The following is a 19,621-nucleotide window of genomic DNA, read 5'->3' as shown; positions in this document are numbered from 1 at the left end:
GAATTGAGAGGGAGACGTCATGGCGTCATCGCGTACGTCTCCCTTCGATAACAGAAAATATGGCGGCTGAGTGTGGTTACGGAACACGACTGTGCAGGGACTGAGTGACATTTCCCCCCCGGTGTCAGTGATCTGTCGGTCGGATCTCGGCGTGTCGGTTGTCAGGATGGCTCACCGCTACCTGCGGCTGTCGGCGGGCTGCCGGAGCCTCGGCCGGATCCTGCTGCCGGCCAGAGCCACGGCGCGCTGCTACCGACTGGTAGGTGCTAACGGGCTAACAAGCTAACAGGCTAATAGGCTCGGGCTAACAGGCTAACGGGCTAACAGGCTAACGGGTAACAGGCTAACAGGCTAACGGGCTCGGGCTAACAGGCTAACGGGTAACAGGCTAACAGGCTAACGGGTAACAGGCTAACAGGCTAACGGGCTAACGGGCTGCGGCGAGCCTGCAGAGTAAACAGGCGAGCGGCGGTGAGTCAGCTGGCCTGTAACAAACAGCAGCGGCTTTCCGTTCCGTTCCGTGCGGCTCTGTTCGGCTGAGCTCTGGATGTTACAGACCCGGAGCCTCACGGCTAGCCCGCTAGCTAGCCGCTAGCCAGCTGCAGCGGGCCGGCCTGTGACTTTCATGTTGCTGTGGTTCGGTAACAGCGGCGCTCTGCCTCCCTGCTGAGCCCGGACCCGAGTCAGGACCCGAGCCCGGACCCGGACCCGAGCCCGGGCCCGAGTCAGGACCCGGACCCGGACCCGAGTCAGGACCCGAGCCCGAGCCCGGCCCGGCGGTGATCTCACACAGGGACACACACATACACACTTCTAAATCATAAACGTTCCTTGACTTCTTTAGTAAAAATAAACCACAAATATTTAAATTTTGGATATTAGCAAAGCATGAAGGAAAACGGTATTTAGAGAAGTCAGTAAAAGTGACAGAGGCTAATGCTGCTAACAGTGACGGCCAGACCTGATGACCTCTGACCTCTGACCTCTGAGACTGAGACTCAACCCATGCAGGGAGCTGTCCCAGGCCTAAGGATCACTTATTGATGTCCTTGATTACTATTAATCACTATCGGTATCGATCCTGAAATATCACATTATACATACTTTATTTGATCCCGGATTACAAGTTAAGGTTCATTAGGAATCAAATCCACTGAATTTTCCAACAGATTTCAACCAGTCAGCACATCGCTCTGAGTTTACACTCAGGGGTCCAGGAAACATCGTCTTTCCCAGATCAGCCTGCTTCCTGTGACACCTGAGACAGAAAAGCACTTTCCTCGCCGTTTGGCCCTTGTTCTTAGTCCCCCCCCCCCCCCCTGCAAAGTCCACTGACCCCCAGCCTGTGCACATGAGCCAGGCTACCAGACAGCAGCACGACGAGCTGACGGCTGTCACCACGACTCTCAGCGGCAGATATTAAGGTTTGATACAATAAGAGTCCTCCATGAACAAGTCAAACGCACACGCCACTTCAAATAGTTTAACTGTTTTGTCATTTTGGGAAATACAGACAATGTCCGGTGTGTTGGGGATTCCTGGGAAAGTGTTTGTGGATGAGTGAAAGCTGAAATATCTTCCCATCAGCCGCTCAGGGGGTCTGGGCGGCTCGGAGCTCTACAGCCTGTCATGTCTGGCAGTCTGCAGTCCTCTGTATGAAGGGCAGCTGCTCATGATGTGGGCTGCTGGTTCCAGGTGTTGTGGGGGTCAGGCAGCCTGCAGGAGGGGGGAAGGGGTGGAGGGGAGCCACAGGGAAAGATTGTATTTTAAGGGGGGAACCTGCAGGCGGGCTTTTACACAGAATAAGAGGATCTCCTCGTTGATGGTGGCGTTACTGAAGATGGTGTGTGATACTAAATGATCTGCACAGGTCAGTTTGGCCAACTTTCCCTGGAGTTTTAGACTGGACCAGTGCTCCATATTATGGACACACACACGCACACACACCAGTATTGCTTTGCTCGCTTGGTTTTATACATTATTGGAAACTGAGTTGAGTTGTGGTCGGGCTCTGCACTGCTGGTTTCCACTCGTGTATGTATCTCATTGCTACTTGCTGTTTTCTTTATCATTTCATAAAACATTTTGACAAAGCCATTTTCGTTCTGTTTTTTAAATGATTATTTGTCACACAGACATGAGTGACTCTCAGTAGAAGCCACTAATAAACACAGAAACAAAACACAGTGTCATGCTGATGTGACCTCATGAGGACATTTCAGGACATGAGACTGTGACTCTGTCCCACTACCTAGGTCGTATTTGTAGGCTGTTTACGTCACGGCGGTGCGACAAGTGCTGTCCCAGTTCAATTTCACCGCGCAGGGTCCTGCAAATGCAGCTGACAGATCCAGCCTATTTCTGACTCATTTGCAGGAAACACCTCCACGATGCTTCACGGCCGACATCACAGCCTACTTCCCAGGGTGCCTTTCGGTCCAGTTGAATTTCTGGATCAGCCACCATTGCTGGAATTATGAAGCCTGTTTTAGACCGTCTTAATGTTTATATCATGACGTTTTGATAAGTTTTCATGCCTATAATTACCACCATAGATTCGGTTTAGCTGTTAACTGTATCCCAACAACGCCTGGAAATGCAAGTTTAATTAGATGAGTTAGATAGGCATTTTGCATGATGTTTCCATAGCAACCATCAGCGCATCAGGTACGTTACAATGTAGCCATGTGTACAATTACTTTAATTGGGATAGTCTGTTGCAATTTGTGAGGTGTAACAATTATCTTAATTTTCTGCATCTTCACGAAGACAAAATAAAATAAAATACATCAAACTACAGAATCCATGTTGTCCATGTTGAGAGCGCTGAAGCTGCTTATCGTTTTGTTTCATGCACAGGTGTTCACCGACACACCTCCCAAACCTACTTCAGCATTTTACGCTGCATCACTCGAATGCGCTTCAGGAAGCCTGCATAATAATGACGTAGGAATCCTCCGCAGGCTACACCGTCCCAATTCACTAAACTTTTCGTTCCGGTAAACCTGATATCAGCACCTACGTCGGACGCCTCCTACGTGGGCACCGTGGGCTGCGACCTAGAAGTCATCTAGCCCTTCGATTGAGACAGACCCAGATTTTGTGTGTTGTGATGCAGCCTAAAAATATCAGGTGGTCTCACCCAGCCCTCCTTGGACAGAGCTGTTTTTAATGACAACACAGAGGCAAAGTTCAGCAGTAAGCCTCAGTCTCTTGTTTGTGTTTTGTGTGTCCCGTGAAGTCGGCCATGTTGGAGGACGGCAGCGTGCGGGCCGTGAGCCCGGCGGCGGAGGCACGGCAGGGCCTGCTGGGCGAGCTGCTGGGAGCCTACAGGAGGCTCTGCTCCAGGCCACCCAAAGGTACTGTGTGTGTGTGTGTGTGTGTGTGTGTGTGTGTGTGTGAGAGAGAGAGAGTGAGAGTTCAGCACAGTAACATGGTGTTTCCTCTTCAGGGTTTGAGAAATATTTTCCTGAAAGTAAGAAAACTCCGAAAAGCAGCGAAAGCAACACAGCAGCTAAAGGTAGAAATCTACTGACCTTCACTGACCTTCACTGACCTCTGCTGACCTTCATTGACCCCTACTGACCTATGTTGAACTCTGCTGACCCCTACTGACCTCTACTGACCCCTGCTGACCTTCATTGACCTCTACTGACCTTCACTGACCTCTGCTGACCTTCATTGACCCCTACTGACCCCTGCCGACCTCTGCTGACCCCTACCGACCTCTGCTGACCTCTACTGACCTCTACTGACCTCTGCTGACCTTCATTGACCTCTGCTGACCTTCACTGACCTCTGCTGACCTTTAGCAGCATGCCCCCAGCAGCCCCTGCCCCCCCCTCCCTGTGGAGGTGCAGCTGTGAAATGAAAAACTCTCCTCATATCGTCGGTCAGATTGTTGGCTCTGACGTTCTGTTCTGTTCTGTCCTCAGAGGCCAAACCTGCCAACGCTCAGAAAGCCTCCGGGAGGTCTGGAGGAGCAGGAGGAGGAGGAGGAGGAGGAGCAGGAGGAGGAGGGAAACGTGGAGGCCGCAAGGAGGAGACTCACTGGTACACCCGTCTGCAGAAGGTCAGTGCAGGTGGACTGGTTTCTGTTGGGGCAGCTTCTGGATCATCAGTCACAGAGCTCAAAGTCCTCAGCGCTGCAGAGGAATGTTCTTTTTTCTTCAGTTCCCCTCCAGAGCCTCTCCTAAAGAGGCTCTGGGAATCTCTTTCAATAGGGAACTGAAAAACATTGATTTGGAATCGTGATAACAGTTTGATTCAAAACATTTTTTCCTCTCAGCCGATTGGCCTCGACAGTCAGTTCAGTTCAGGTGCAGCTCACATTGAACACCGTCAGCCAGGTGTGTGTGTGTGTGTGTGTGTGTGTGTGTGTGTGTGTGTGTGTGTGTGTTTGCCCAGCTGTTCTCAGGACTTGGTGTTTCCTCCTCAGGGTGACTTCCCCTGGGACGACCGGGAGTTCCGGATGTACGTCCTGTCTGGGGCGGCGTTCTGGACCACCGTCGCCTACTACTTCTTCTTCAGGGACGGAGGCAGAGAAGTCACCTGGAAGGACTTTGTCAACAACTACCTGTCCAAAGGAGTGGTGAGCTCATCTGACCCCGCCCCCGGGCCTGACCCCGCCCCCGGGCTTGACCCCGCCCCCGGGCCAGACCCTGTCATCCTCATATGGTGCCCCCCAACATGACCCTCAGCCTAATCTGACCACACAGATCAGGGGGTCAGCACAGGCCGGCAGGTCTACCTGTAATCTGACCCTGTCATCCTAATCTGAATCCCCCAGTCTAACCTGACTCGCCTCTGCGGTCTGACCCCGCCCCCCAATCCTGACCCCGCCCCCCCAATCCTGACCCCGCCCCCCAGATGAACCATCAGCTCAGTGTAACTGGAGCGCTCTCTCGTCCTTTGCTCGTGTTGAAATCAGCCGAATTATGTTTTGGAAAATCTGTTTGCTTGTTGAATATTTTATTGTTTATTCTGTGTTTACATTTCTTGTTGTCATGGCGCGGTCGTGTGTTTCCCTCTCAGGTCGACAGGCTGGAGGTCGTCAACAAACGCTACGTCAAGGTCATCTTCTCTCCCGGGAAGACGCCGGTGGACGGGGTGAGCAGGGACCCACGCGGCTCGTGCTGCTTATTAATAACACTCATTATTCATAATCCAGGACTCTGATAACTGATATTTAGGGCCGATATTCATTTGCATTACATCTGAAAATTGCAGTCTCAAATTTCTAACTTTTGAAATGTAAACATAAGCCTCGCTTTGAAAGAACAAATGTTTATTTAACATGATTATATTAGCAACAAAAACTGTAAAACAGAAGAAATATCGCAAAAAAGAAATAACCTTGAAATTTGAAAAAAAAAAAGACAAGAAATTATTTATAGTTACTTTAATTATATATTTCACAAGCATTTGAATCCTGAAATGAAAAGTCTTTTGTCCTTAAGGCAGTATTAATTACCAAGGTTATTATAGTTTTCCATTTTGTTTATTTATTTATTGACTTGGTTTTGTATTTCAGTTTGGTTTATTAGTTTTAAAGCAGGTTTGCTAGTTTAGTTTAGTTTAGTTTAGTATTAGTCTGAGTCTTGGTTTGTAATGTGGGGATTTGACAGGCCTAACAACACCAGAACATTACCATCGAAAAACAACAACGTCTTCACTGATAGGTCACCTTGTTAGTTACCTGGCAGCGTGGCCCCGTGGCCCCGCCCACTCGCTGCTCTCTGACTGGTTTCCATAGCGACCGTCATGTCACTCAACATTATGACAGTGATGACTGTCGGGACAGAAAACTGCTCCAGCCTTACTTCAGAGACTGTTTGGTGATCCCTCAGTTTAAATCTGCCTGTCTGTCTCTCTGCCTCTGACCTGTCTCTCTCTCTGCCTGTCTGTCTCTCTGTGTCTCTCTCTCTGCCTCTGACCTGTCTCTCTCTCTGCCTGTCTGTCTCTCTGCCTCTGACCTGTCTCTCTCTCTGCCTGTCTGTCTCTCTGTGTCTCTCTCTCTGCCTCTGACCTGTCTCTCTCTCTGCCTGTCTGTCTCTCTGTGTCTCTCTGCCTCTGACCTGTCTCTCTCTCTGCCTGTCTGTCTCTCAGCAGTACGTGTGGTTCAACATTGGCAGTGTGGACACGTTTGAGAGGAACTTGGAGACGTGTCAGTACGAGCTCGGCATCGAGGGCGAGAACAGACTGCCGGTGGTTTACTCCACCGAGAGCGACGGGTGAGGCTCTGCAGGAACATGACGAGAACGTGACGGGAACATGACGGGAACATCATAGGAACATGACGGGAACGTGACGGGAACATCATAGGAACATGACAGGAACATCATAGGAACATGAGAGGAACATCATAGGAACATCATAGGAACATGACAGGAACATGACGGGAACATCATAGGAACATGACGGGAACATCATAGGAACATGACAGGAACATCATAGGAACATCATAGGAACATCATAGGAACATGACAGGAACATGACAGGAATATCATAGGAACATGACAGGAACATCATAGGAACATGACAGGAACATGACAGGAACATCATAGGAACATGACGGGAACATCATAGGAACATCATAGGAACATGACGGGAACTTCATAGGAACATGACGGGAACATCATAGGAACATGACGGGAACATCATAGGAACATGACGGGAACTTCATAGGAACATGACAGGAACATCATAGGAACATGACAGGAACATGACAGGAACATGACGGGAACATGATAGGAACATGACAGGAACATCATAGGAACATCATAGGAACATCATAGGAACATGACGGGAACATCATAGGAACATGACAGGAACATCATAGGAACATCATAGGAACATGACAGGAACATGACAGGAACATCATAGGAACATGACGGGAACATCATAGGAACATCATAGGAACATCATAGGAACATGACAGGAACATCATAGGAACATGACAGGAACATCATAGGAACATCATAGGAACATGACAGGAATATCATAGGAACATCACAGGAACATCACAGGAACATCATAGGAACATGACAGGAACATGACAGGAACATCATAGGAACATGACGGGAACATCATAGGAACATGACAGGAACATTATAGGAACATGACGGGAACTTCATAGGAACATTACAGGAACATCATAGGAAAATCATAGGAACATGACAGGAACATGACAGGAACATCATAGGAACATGACAGGAACATCATAGGAACATGACGGGAACATCATAGGAACATCATAGGAACATGACGGGAACTTCATAGGAACATGACGGGAACATCATAGGAACATGACGGGAACATCATAGGAACATGACGGGAACATCATAGGAACATGACGGGAACTTCATAGGAACATGACAGGAACATCATCGGAACATCATAGGAACATGACAGGAACATGACAGGAACATCATAGGAACATGACAGGAACATCATAGGAACATGACAGGAACATCATAGGAACATCATAGGAACATGACAGGAATATCATAGGAACATGACAGGAACATGACAGGAACATCATAGGAACATGACGGGAACATCATAGGAACATCATAGGAACATGACAGGAACATGACAGGAACATCATAGGAACATGACGGGAACATCATAGGAACATCATAGGAACATGACAGGAACATGACAGGAACATCATAGGAACATGACGGGTATATCATAGGAACATGACAGGAACATGACGGGAACATGACAGGAACATCATAAGAACATGACAGGAACATCATAGGAACATGACGGGAACATCATAGGAACATGACAGGAACATGACGGGAACATGATGGGAACATCATAGGAACATGATGGGAACATCATAGGAACATGATGGGAACATCATAGGAACATGACTGGAACATCATAGGAACATGACGGGAACATGACAGGAACATGACGGGAACATGACTGGAACATCATAGGAACATGACGGGAACATGACAGGAACATGACGGGAACATGACTGGAACATCATAGGAACATGACTGGAACATCATAGGAACATGACTGGAACATCATAGGAACATGACAGGAACATCATAGGAACATGACAGGAACATGACGGGAACATGACAGGAACATCATAGGAACATGACAGGAACATCATAGGAACATGACAGGAACATGATGGGAACATGACAGGAACGTGGAGGTGGAGGAGCAGGTGCAGGTGCAGGTGGAGGTGGAGGTGGAGGAGCAGGTGGAGATGCAGGTGGAGGTGCAGGTGCAGGTGGAGGTACAGGTGGAGGTGGAGGTGCAGGTGCAGGTGGAGGTGCAGGAAGGTGCAGGTGGAGGTGCAGGTGCAGGTGCAGGTGGAGGTGCAGGAAGGTGCAGGTGGAGGTGCAGGTGCAGGTGCAGGTGGAGGTGCAGGTGCAGGTGCAGGTGGAGGTGGAGGTGCAGGTGCAGGTGTGCGTTAGCCTCTGCACAGGGAGCCACAGCGGTGTTTAGATGCAGAAGCTCAGGCTGGCGTCAGGAGTCTGTGTCTGATTGAAGGCTCCTCTCTGCTCGGTGTTAAATCCGGATCCAGGTGGGCTCTCCTGTCCGTTCTCTGGGTTCATGTCCTCCGTGTTTCCTCCTGTGGTGTGTGTACAGATCATTACCACCTCCTCCTCTGCGTTCAGACGCTCTGACAGCAGCACGTGTGACTCTGCGCTGCCCTCTAGTGGATGTGTTGTGATGATTGCTGAACATCCATGACAGCATGAGGGATACATGGAAGCGAGTGGGCAGTGATGGTCACATCGTTTGAATCAGATGCTTTTATTTTGTAGGTAAAGAGCAGAAATGAGCCGTTTTGAGTGTTTTTCCAGCCGTGGCCTTTAGAGGAAAACCTTCTGCTGTAACTGAAAAGTGAAGCTGTTGGTGTCTTCAGACCAGAGGCCAAGCAGTTACACACAAAGCCAACTCAGAGATGTGAATAGACTCAAATTCGCAGCGTGCGATGCAAGTGACGCAAATTTCCACATTGCAAATAAACACATGTAACACACGTAACACACATGTAACACATGTAACACGTGTAACACACATGTAACACACATGTAACACACATGTAACACATGTAACATGTGTAACACACATGTAACACACATGTAACATGTAATTCACGTAAGTTGAAATTTTTCAAGTTGAGCGAAAAATCCACGGCCACAACACGGAAAACGCTTCACATTTGGTCTGAAACTCTTTCAGGACGATTTAACTGTGATCCTAAAGTTTGGAGAGAGGTATGACTCCTGAGGTCGGGATGCTCGTGTGAAAATGGCGAGGTGAGGGTAGGAGCGCTGACTTGAGAAACTGTGAGCTGATGTTGCCGTGTCCTCCTCAGCACCTTCCTCCTGAGCATGCTCCCCACCGTGCTCATCATCGGCTTCCTGCTGTTCATGCTGCGGCGGGGCCCGGCGGGGGCGGGGCGTCCCGGCCGGGGGATGGGCGGGCTGTTCAGCGTCAGCGAGACGACGGCGAAGATCCTGAGGGACGAGATCGACGTGAAGTTCAAAGACGTGGCGGGCTGCGAGGAGGCCAAGCTGGAGATCATGGAGTTTGTCAACTTCCTGAAGAACCCCAAGCAGTACCAGGACCTGGGCGCCAAGATCCCCAAGGTGAGGGCGGGGCCGACACACGTGGGTGTGGATTATCATCAGTGTGTTGGTGCACGCGAGTGTGTAGTGGAGTGTATTAATAAGCCCCACCCCCTGCCCCCTGCAGGGCGCCATCCTGACGGGGCCTCCCGGCACGGGGAAGACCCTGCTGGCCAAGGCCACGGCGGGCGAGGCCAACGTGCCCTTCATCACCGTCAACGGCTCCGAGTTCCTGGAGATGTTTGTGGGCGTCGGCCCCGCCAGGGTGAGTCACATGACCTCAGCAGGTTTCACACAGAGCAGAAAACAGGGACAAGGCATAACGTGGTAATTCATTTTGAGCGTGAAGGCGAGGATCAGCTGACAGGCGTGATCAGAAGGTCAAAACCAACATCAGCTGGAAGACGCAGTGCGGCTGTACGGCAAAATACACCCTCAAAACCTCATTTTAATATAACTTCAACTTGTCAGTCTGGATCATTGTGACTACGACAGCGTGTTCAGGTGTTATGGAGGGAAAAAAAATTATGGAGCCAGGAGGGCGGGGCAATATTCAGAGAAAAAACATGTGCATGTGTTTATATATATGTATTTATATATTTATAGATATATAGAAAGATGGATAGACATTAGATCTATGTAATATCTCAGAATTTTCCGAGGCGCGTCATCGTGCCGTGTGCCGTTTGATCCGCAGGTCCGAGATCTGTTCGTCATGGCGAGGAAGAACGCGCCCTGCATCCTCTTCATCGACGAGATCGACGCCGTGGGACGCAAACGAGGGCGAGGAAACTTTGGAGGGCAGAGCGAGCAGGAGAACACGCTGAACCAGCTGCTGGTGGAGATGGACGGTGAGGGGGCGGGGCTTAGCGACCACGGGGCCTATCAGCAGCAAGGAGCGGTGTGATGACATAAAAACACACATTCATAAATAAACGCGGTGCGATTCACAGCCTTCACATGAAGAATAATCATCACAAACACAAATGTAGCTCATATTAACATTAACAGTAAGGTGAACGCACCTCATTGGCCGCGTTAACTCGAGGGGCGGAGACAGAAACAGGCGACAGAAAAGCTTCACCTCATTCACAGGAACACGGCTCAGTCTGCTGTCTCGCTGTTTAAACCTTCACGGGAGTTTCCTCTCAAAAAGCTGCAGGTGATTCATGGAAATGAGCAGAGCGCTCTGGTTTGGAGCGAGACTGAACCCCGAGGCCGCCGGCCGCCGTCTGCCGGCCTCTTGCAGGGGATTTCCCACGGCTTTGTGCCTCAGCAGCATTTTCATCCAAATATTACAAATATTAATGACGACGTTGAGGTTTTTCTCCACCATACTGTTGCACAGTGTGTGTGTTGTGTTGTTTCTGTTGGTTTCCTGCTCAGGAAACAGGGATGTGACAGTAGAGGAGGGGCTCCAATTAACGGACGCCGGTTTCTATTCACTTTGTTACAGATAAGATGTTTTTTTGGTGGCGGTGAATAAAGTGAGTTGTTTTAAAGGACAGGCGGATACTGAGTGATGTTCTGCAGGTGAACTGTCTCACCCCTGCCTCCTGTCTGTGTGCTCAGGCTTCAACACGGCCACTAACGTGGTGGTTCTGGCCGGAACCAACAGACCCGACATCCTGGACCCGGCGCTGATGAGGCCCGGCCGCTTCGACCGGCAGATCTACATCGGTGAGGAGCCGCGGCTCGTTCTCTGTTTGATGTGAAAGTGTTTAATGTTTGTCCTCTGAGTCTGACCGCCTGCTCGCTGCCCCAGGACCCCCCGACATCAAGGGCCGGGCCTCCATCTTCAAAGTCCACCTGCGGCCTCTGAAGCTGGAAGCCGAGATGGACAAAGACGGTCTGGCCAAGAAGATGGCCGCCCTGACGCCCGGCTTCTCCGGTACACAGCACATCACACCAGTTCAGTTCAGGAGAGAGATGAGCTGACCCCTGGGGCCCCACGGTCATGTGACTGGGTCATGTGACTGGGTCATGTGACTGGGTCATGTGACTGGGTCATGTGATGTGGGGTACAAGTTCCAGTGATGTAATTAATAGCAAAATTAACAATTTAAATGAATTAACTCTGAAACTTGAGCAGATTCACTTGATTTATTGTATTTGCAACCTAGTAAAACATTACTGGAACATTAGTAAACAATTTGCCAAAAACAATTACCAGAAAATTAACAAAATAACTAAAACTAAAATTAACCCAAAATACTGACTTGCTGGCTGTTCATGTAATTTTTTTTATTTTTTATTAAGTCCTTCTTTTAAAATTCTGCTGTTTTTTTTCCTCTGTTGTGCCGTTGCGGTTTCCTCTTTCCTGTTTCCTGTTGCCTTCAGCTGTTCGGGCGATGCTGTCATCTGATTGGTTGTGTTTTATCAGGTGCCGACATCGCGAACGTTTGTAACGAGGCGGCGCTGATCGCCGCTCGCCACCTGTCAGACGCCATCAACCAGAAACACTTTGAGCAGGCCATCGAGCGAGTGATTGGAGGTGAGAGACGCCGTGTAGCGTGTATTCTAAAGGATTAAATAAGTTCAAAAGCTTATTAACCTAAATCCTCCATTATTGTCCTGGGCTTTTATTTGCTCCGACCATCCAAAAACAACAGATTTTGGATTTGAATGTTCGATGTAACCCGACCTCTGTTAGTGATCAGCGTTTATTTGTCAAAACATGCGACGTCACCGGCCAATAAAAAGAGACTGTGTTTAATTGGCTATCGGCTGTTAATTGAAGTTTTACAGGATCTGTTTTCCCAGGACTGGGACCATGTGTTTATCTCCTGACGTGATACTGTCGCGATACGTGGGATTCTTAACTATTGTGATTAATATTACGATTTATTGTGGTTTTAGTTTTTTGAATCCTCCTCTTGTTTGTGTCTGTAAAGTCTGATGAGGCTGTGATTCTCCTAGAGGTCACTAGAGGTCATTTTCTCCAGCGACGTCCAGTTTGACAAAAGTCTCTGCCTGCAGTGAAATGGCTGCTATGGGGGCCAACATCATCACACAGGAATCAAATGTGGCTCATTGAATCCACAAGAGTCTCAGCTTTCCAGTCAAAGCAACTGATGCAGCTCCAAGACTGTTTAGGCCCCAGTCTGCACACACACACCATTTTACAACAGGCCACAAGAACACATGTGGACTGCAGGCTTTGGGGCCCAAACTGCATGGGATTAGCAGAAGGTGGGCGTGTCTGCAGAGGGGAGAGAACCCATTTTCATTCACACAGCTGGAGGTCAGAGGTCAAGGGACCCCGCTGGAAATTGCCAGTCTAAGTGTTTAGGGAGAAGCCACGACTCGTCCGGCCTCAGTGGAAGTCAGTGCTGCCGTTCTCAATCTAATGCAAACCATTCTGCGGTTTCTTCCCGTCCAGGTCTGGAGAAGAAGACCCAGGTCCTGCAGCCGGAGGAGAAGAAGACGGTGGCGTATCACGAGGCCGGCCACGCCGTCGCCGGGTGGTTCCTGGAGCACGCCGACCCCCTGCTGAAGGTGCAGTGACATTTAGAGCAAGAACCACATGGACATGGTGATGTTGTTCTGTCTGAGTGAGAGGAGTCAGGATCTGCTCCAGACACTCTGCTGGATCTTTCCTGCGGCACAGGAAGTGATGCATTCTGTGTTGTTACCTGTGCAGGTGTCCATCATTCCCAGAGGCAAGGGCCTGGGTTACGCCCAGTACCTGCCTAAAGAACAGTACCTGTACACCAAGGAGCAGCTGCTGGACAGGATGTGCATGACGCTGGGCGGACGCGTGTCCGAGGAGATCTTCTTTGGTCGGATAACCACCGGAGCCCAGGACGACCTCCGCAAGGTCACCCAGAGCGCCTATGCACAGGTGGGGGTCGGCGGGACGCGGGGCTGACGTGCACGCCGTGTTCCGGTCAGGTGCGGCTGTCACAGCTGTGTGTTCTCTGCCGCAGATTGTCCAGTTTGGGATGAACGCCAAGGTGGGCCAGGTGTCCTTCGACCTGCCCAGGCAGGGCGAGATGGTCCTGGAGAAACCTTACAGCGAAGCCACGGCTCGTCTCATCGACACCGAGGTTCGAGCCCTCATCAGCGAGGCTTACGAGAGAACCAACAAGCTGCTGACTGAGAAGAAGGCCGAGGTGGAGAAGGTAGGAGCTCAGATCTGTTACCAGCCTTTGAAATATCTTTTCAGTGCAAAAACAAAATGCTAGAAAAACCCAGTTGGTCCTGACCAATTGAGCCTCTTATATTTCATATTTTCTATTTCTTATAATTTAATTCTCCTTAGAATTTGAGCAACTGCAACTGAGCCAGTTTCCTCTCAGGGATCAATAAAGTATTTCTGATTGTGGCTGTGAACCAGCCCACCTTTCTTCATTTAGGCTTTACTTATTTCTTTATTTTGGTCATATAAAAAAATTGTTTATATAAAAAACAAGATTTGCTCTTCAAAACGTCTTTTTCCAAAATGTGGTGTTGAGAAAGAGAGATCATCAGTGTGGCCTCACATTCAGACCAATAAGGTGATGCTGGTGATGATGATGATGATGCTGATGATGATGATGATGATAACCTTATGTATGATGATAATGACCCAACAGCCACTAAAAGTGTTTCTGCTTTAAGACACATGAAGTGTAAATGGTGAATAAAAACGTGAATGTGATCATCGGTGAGGGGTTTCAGTCTCACTGCTGATTGGCTGCATTTCTGTGACTGTGTCTCCTGCGCTGTCCTCCAGGTGGCGCTGCGGCTCCTGGAGAAGGAGGTGCTGGACAAGAACGACATGGTGGAGCTGCTGGGTCGGCGTCCTTTTGCCGAGAAGTCGACGTACGAGGAGTTTGTGGAGGGGACGGGAGGCGAGGAGGAGGACACGTCGCTGCCCGAGGGCCTGAAGGACTGGAACCAGGAGAGGAGGGACAAGGAGGAGACGCAGGAGGAGCAGGTGGCCCGCCAGATCTCTGGAGGCATGCCTTTCTAGAACGTCTCCGTCCCCGGGCCGCCTCTAGAACCTCCTCTCCAGCAGGTTCCACCATATCCACTCCAAGAACTTTCTCTTCTTCATCACCGGCTTTTAGAACCCTTTCAGTTTAGAGGAGATCTAGAACCCCTTCACAGGGTTACAGAACCCCTTAGCAGAGCTCAGAAACCCTCTCAGAGTTCTAGAACCCCTTCTCAGGGTTGTGTAACCCCTGTAGGAATTCTAGAACCCCTTTCACGGAGCTGCCGAATACCTTTATCAGAGTTCTGGAATCGGGTTCTGGAGCACCAGAGCCCGGACAGCGATACAGACGTCTGGTCTGTATGTGCTGGTGGACTGAGGCATGCTGGGACGGGACCGGGCCGGAGCTTTGGTTCCGTCGTGAGTTGGACCGGCCGGTTCTCCTGTCCGCCTGAAGGAACGCTGACAGCCTGACCTGCTGCTCTGGTGTTTCCTCACTCTGGTAGAACGTTTTCTCACCTGGACTGACAGGTGAAACGTGACGGACATCTAGAACTGTTAGAAGAAGTTCACTGACCACAGAGGGAAATAATGATCAGCTGGCTCGCTCTTTGCTTGTCTGTAGGTTTTTACACAGGGTCTTCAAGTGGAAGTTGGCACTACGGGTGCCTGGAGGGGCCAGTGTCGGGACTGAAAATGTTCTAGCAGAGTGAAACGGCCGAGGGAAGGACGGACTCAGACTGAAGTGAAACTCCAGCGAAAAGCAAATTGACGATAATTTATTGGAGTGCGGTCGATATTTATACAGATTCAGGCACGTCGTCGGTGAGCGTCGGTGTAGAAGTGGAGCGTAGAGCAATAGAAGCAGATTTCTGAGGAGATGAATGAAGGGAAATGGCTTTAGATGACAGCAGCTTATACAGTATTCCTGATTCAGCCACCAGTCCAGCTGAACATGCCATCAGGTCAGATGGTTTTCACGCGGCGCTTCATTATCGAGCCTCTCGTCGGCTGCAGGTTCTCTTTAGTGCGTCAGTGGATCTCAGTCAGCTGTTTGATGCTGTACAGTTCATCCACACGGCGCCGGCAGACGACTCCGTTAAGGATAAAGACTTGGAATATTTTTATCATTCTGTCAACTCATATCCTGCACAGCACAGACTTCAGATCAGACTTTAAGCGTTAAATACTGACGGGGACACTTCTGTCAGGTCAGGAAGTGGACGGTGTTTAAAAACACGGTGTCCTCAGAGCTCGCCTTCCTCCTCGCTCCTCAGACCAAAAGGCCTCTGGTCTCCGGAAAACATCGTCGAGTCGAAATCAGACCAAACTCCGTCATGCAAAATGAAGAAATTCTTTCTTTCCTCGCTTTAATCTGTTTCTGTTTCCTACGTAGGGTTTATACGCTCCCTTCGCAGCGAGTGATGGATTTTTTTTTCTTGTCATGGAAAACAGCAGAGGACAACTTTATTAAAACATCTCTCTCTGTCATTTTAAAATGCAACTTTATCCTGTTTCTGTTTTAACGCGTCCACACAGGAGTGTTTTCAAAAGTCTCTGAAGAATCTTCACCAGAACAGAAGAACACATCGTTCTTCATGATCAGTTGTGTTCAAAATAAATTGTGTGTGTGTGTGGATGCAGGGAGTTTGGGTGTGATGTCTGAAGCCTTTTAGTCTGAGGAGCGACGCTGAAGCCGAGCTCTGAGTTTGTCCCCACAGGGCCACCGTACACCGTCTGCATCACCATGGAAACAAATGTCAGTCTCCATTGTGGACTGACTGAACCCTAACCATCAGGAGTCTGTCCCCGTCAGTTATTGATTACTTATTGTTCACTTATTATTGATAGCATGCTCTGTAGGCTTGGCACCTCCTGATAATCTGCTGCGGTCAGTTTGTCTCTCCGCTCCGTCAGAAATATGACTTTGCCAAACAGTCTGGATGGAGCCGATGCTGCTCTGCTGCTGCTTCGTGGGCTCTGTCAGTGTAAACACGCAACATGATGTGTAACATGATGTGTAACATGATCTGTAATATGATCTGTAACATGATCTGTAATATGATCTGTAATATGATGTGTAATATGTGTAAATGTGTGCATTGTTTCATGGTGAGAATGTTTTAATAAAGTTATCAAACAAGATATTAAATGCAAAAAGAATGAGTATTACATGTCAGTCAGCAGGACCACACCTGCATCACCAGTGTCTCACTTGTATGAGCAGTATGACACCAGTATCACAGGTGTGTCTCAGGTGTGATATCACCTGTATCACAGCGTGCAGGTGCCGCTCTGCTTCAAACACTGAACAGTTTGTATCACTGAAATAACTCACAGCTGGATCATGTCTCTGCCGACTCTACCAGAGGAACCCAGCGACTTCAGGAAGCGTCCCTTTATGTGTGTGTGTGTGTGTGTGTGTGTGTGTGTGTGTGTGCGTGCAAAGCGTGGCCCGCAGACGGGGGGCGTGTCGGGGGTCCGGGCACCTGGCCCCTCAGCTCAGGTGAGGCACATAACAGTCAGTAGCAGCTGTTAATCCACGCAGCCAAGATTTCCTTCCCAAAGGAAAAAGCTAGAAAATTTTGAGATAATAAAATCACAATGAATATATATATATATATGAAAAAATATATTTTCTTTTGCTTTTTTGGTCAAGGAGCCACCTGGCTTCACACCCAGTGCCCGCTTCCTGGTTCCTCGACCAAAGGAAAACTTTTTTTCTTTTTTTCTTCTTTTGTAATTTGTAACTTTAATATCGGAAATAATTATTTTTTTCACATAACATCACCCCCCCCGTCTGTTATTTTTTTCCTCTACATTAGCCCCAATACGCTGCTGTAAATACACTGTTGCATTTAACAGATTGAATTTCTGTAAATTATATATTAAACTGAACATTTTATTTTTATTTTGTTTTGTTTTGTTTTGTTTTGCTTTTTATTTTGAAGGCAGCCCGGGGCGGAAGTGACGTGTGGCGCATCGCTCCGCTCGCACTCCGCTTTGTGGAAGAGACTCCAGACACAGATTATTGGATTAATTTGTCAGATTAAGCGGATAACCCCGGCGGGCCTGGTGGACGCGGCGCTGCATGGCGGTGGCGGTTTCCTCGGTGCGAAGAAACAAAAACAAAAAACGGTTTTATCCGGTTCAGCTGCTTCCGCTGCAGCCACTTTCTGACCTGCTAAAGCTAACGCTAGCCAGCTAATGCTCAGTGACAGGCACCGGGGCTGCAGGCTCTCCTCACACCTGCACACCTCACACCTGCACACCTCACACACCTCACACACCTTTTAGTCCGGATCAGAGCGGACAGTCCGGCCTCACACGAGTTTAGATCAGGATCAGGATCAGGATCAGGCTCAGGTTCAGGTTCAGGATCAGGACCAGGCTCAGGATCAGGACCAGGTTCAGGATCAGGACCAGGATCAGGATCAGGTTCAGGATCAGGTTCAGGATCAGGATCAGGACCAGGATCAGGATCAGGATCAGGATCAGGCTCAGGATCAGGATCAGGATCAGGTTCAGGATCAGGTTCAGGCTCAGGACCAGGATCAGGATCAGGATCAGGACCAGGTTCAGGATCAGGATCAGGATCAGGATCAGGATCAGGATCAGGAGGCAGACCGGCTCAGCTGCTGCTCCACTTCTCAAGACATAAATTGAAACAGACAGAAAAACAGAAGTTGTAAAACATGAATTCTGTATTCCTGCCAGCTTCACTCTCATGGATTATTTTATTGATGAGCAGGTGATCAGTGTCAGGCTAGATCTGATCACAAGTGATTGATTATCGTGAGCGCTATCGATATCTCCCATGTTGACATCCAGGTGAGGAGCTGATGAGCAGGTGACGGCCGCACAGACTGTCACCTGCTGGACTGCCTTCCTGTGGCTTTAGGTCAGTGGTGTTCAAGGTGTGGCGCCGGGCCCTCCAGGTGTGTCACCCTGACCAGGAGGCTCCTCACCTGGATCCGTCAGGCTGCTGACTGATTAATTATTTTAAATCAATCAGTTTGTAGCCGACCAATCAGTGAGCAGCTGCATGTAAACAACACAGAGTGTAGAGTTAGATCAAGCAGAGGAGACACGTGCAGCAAACACACACACACACACACACACACACACACACACCCAGCAGACAGGTGTGACGTTCACCTCCCAGATTAAACACAAGCTGCTCTGTCCACCTGTCTCCATGTGGACACCTGTCTGCTGCATTTATCATCATTTAGCATTAATGATCAGTTTATCATAGAAGCCTCTTGGTGTGCTTATTACACTGTCAATAACAACTGGACGCAAATATTTCAATAAAAAAATTAAAAAATGTTTGTTTTTTTCTCGTTTTCCTGTGAAGCCTGCAGCTTCACACTGTTGTACTTAGATCTTATTCTTTATTTTTTATTTATTTAATCTTGTACTCTGTGGATACTGCTGAAAAACTGCGAATTTCCTTCGGGATGAATAAAGTATCTCTCTATCTATCTATCTATCTATCTATCTATCTATCTATCTATCTATCTCTATCTAGCTTCACTGACCTGACCTTTGTTCACGATCACATTTTAATACACAGAATGCTCCTGTAATTAGGTTTATTTTGTTTCATTGTGCTCATTTTTCTAGTCGTTTCCTTGTCATTAATTTATTTTTTAGCCATTTTTACTTGCGGTGATGCTAACAGTGGGGTGTGTGTGTGTGTGTGTGTGTGTGTGTGTGTGTGTGTGCGCTGCAGGGAGGGGAGGCTCTCATGATGGAGAATGGACAGGGCACCACCTCGAAGCTGGGCCTGCCGCCGCTCACCCCCAACCAGCAGGAGGCGCTGCAGAAGGTAGGACTGTCTGACCGCAGGCCGCTGGGCGCTTTCCAGGTGTGTGCTGTGTGTGTGTGTGTGTGTGTGTGTGTGTGTGTGTGTGTGTACCAGGTATTACTAATGTTATAGGGACAAAAAGCAAGGCCCCTTAGCGAAAGTCATTAATTTTAGGGTGAAGCCTTGATTTAAAGGTAAGTTAGCTTCAGGGTCAGGGTCAGGGGTCAGGGGTCAGGGTTAGCTTCAGGGTCAGGGGTCAGGGGTCAGGGGTCAGGGTTA

The 19,621-nt window shown here is 48.9% G+C and overlaps 2 protein-coding genes across 6 annotated transcripts in view; both read left to right on the top strand.

Annotated features, from left to right (window-relative positions):
- Positions 1 to 27: 27 nt before the first annotated feature.
- Positions 28 to 16,674, top strand: LOC115374936 (AFG3-like AAA ATPase 2). 2 transcript variants are annotated; one of them, XM_030074108.1, is made up of 17 exons: positions 28 to 259; positions 3,242 to 3,359; positions 3,452 to 3,520; positions 3,936 to 4,072; positions 4,439 to 4,591; positions 5,035 to 5,109; positions 6,112 to 6,233; positions 9,359 to 9,632; positions 9,739 to 9,876; positions 10,309 to 10,462; positions 11,184 to 11,291; positions 11,377 to 11,502; positions 11,995 to 12,105; positions 12,994 to 13,109; positions 13,255 to 13,455; positions 13,541 to 13,735; positions 14,329 to 16,674. In XM_030074108.1, the coding sequence occupies exons 1-17, from the start codon at positions 167 to 169 to the stop codon at positions 14,566 to 14,568; spliced, it is 2,430 nt and encodes an 809-aa protein (XP_029929968.1). In that variant the 5' UTR covers positions 28 to 166; the 3' UTR covers positions 14,569 to 16,674. The 2 variants fall into 2 exon arrangements, with proteins under 2 accessions (XP_029929968.1, XP_029929967.1); XM_030074107.1 differs by having other exon boundaries at positions 6,109 to 6,233.
- An 828-nt stretch (positions 16,675 to 17,502) lies between these two features.
- Positions 17,503 to 19,621, top strand: part of puf60a (poly-U binding splicing factor a) — a 14,249-nt gene continuing 12,130 nt past the window's right edge. For all 4 annotated transcript variants that reach the window (XM_030074131.1, XM_030074130.1, XM_030074132.1 and 1 more), the window contains exons 1-2: positions 17,503 to 17,641; positions 19,268 to 19,363. In XM_030074131.1, the coding sequence (XP_029929991.1) occupies positions 17,621 to 17,641; positions 19,268 to 19,363 (117 nt within the window). In that variant the 5' untranslated portion in view covers positions 17,503 to 17,620. The remainder of the gene's footprint in view (positions 17,642 to 19,267; positions 19,364 to 19,621) is intronic.

The sequence above is a fragment of the Myripristis murdjan genome, chromosome 17 (assembly GCF_902150065.1).
Source record: "Myripristis murdjan chromosome 17, fMyrMur1.1, whole genome shotgun sequence".
NCBI lineage: Eukaryota > Metazoa > Chordata > Actinopteri > Holocentriformes > Holocentridae > Myripristis > Myripristis murdjan.
This window is presented reverse-complemented; position numbering and strand designations above follow the sequence as displayed.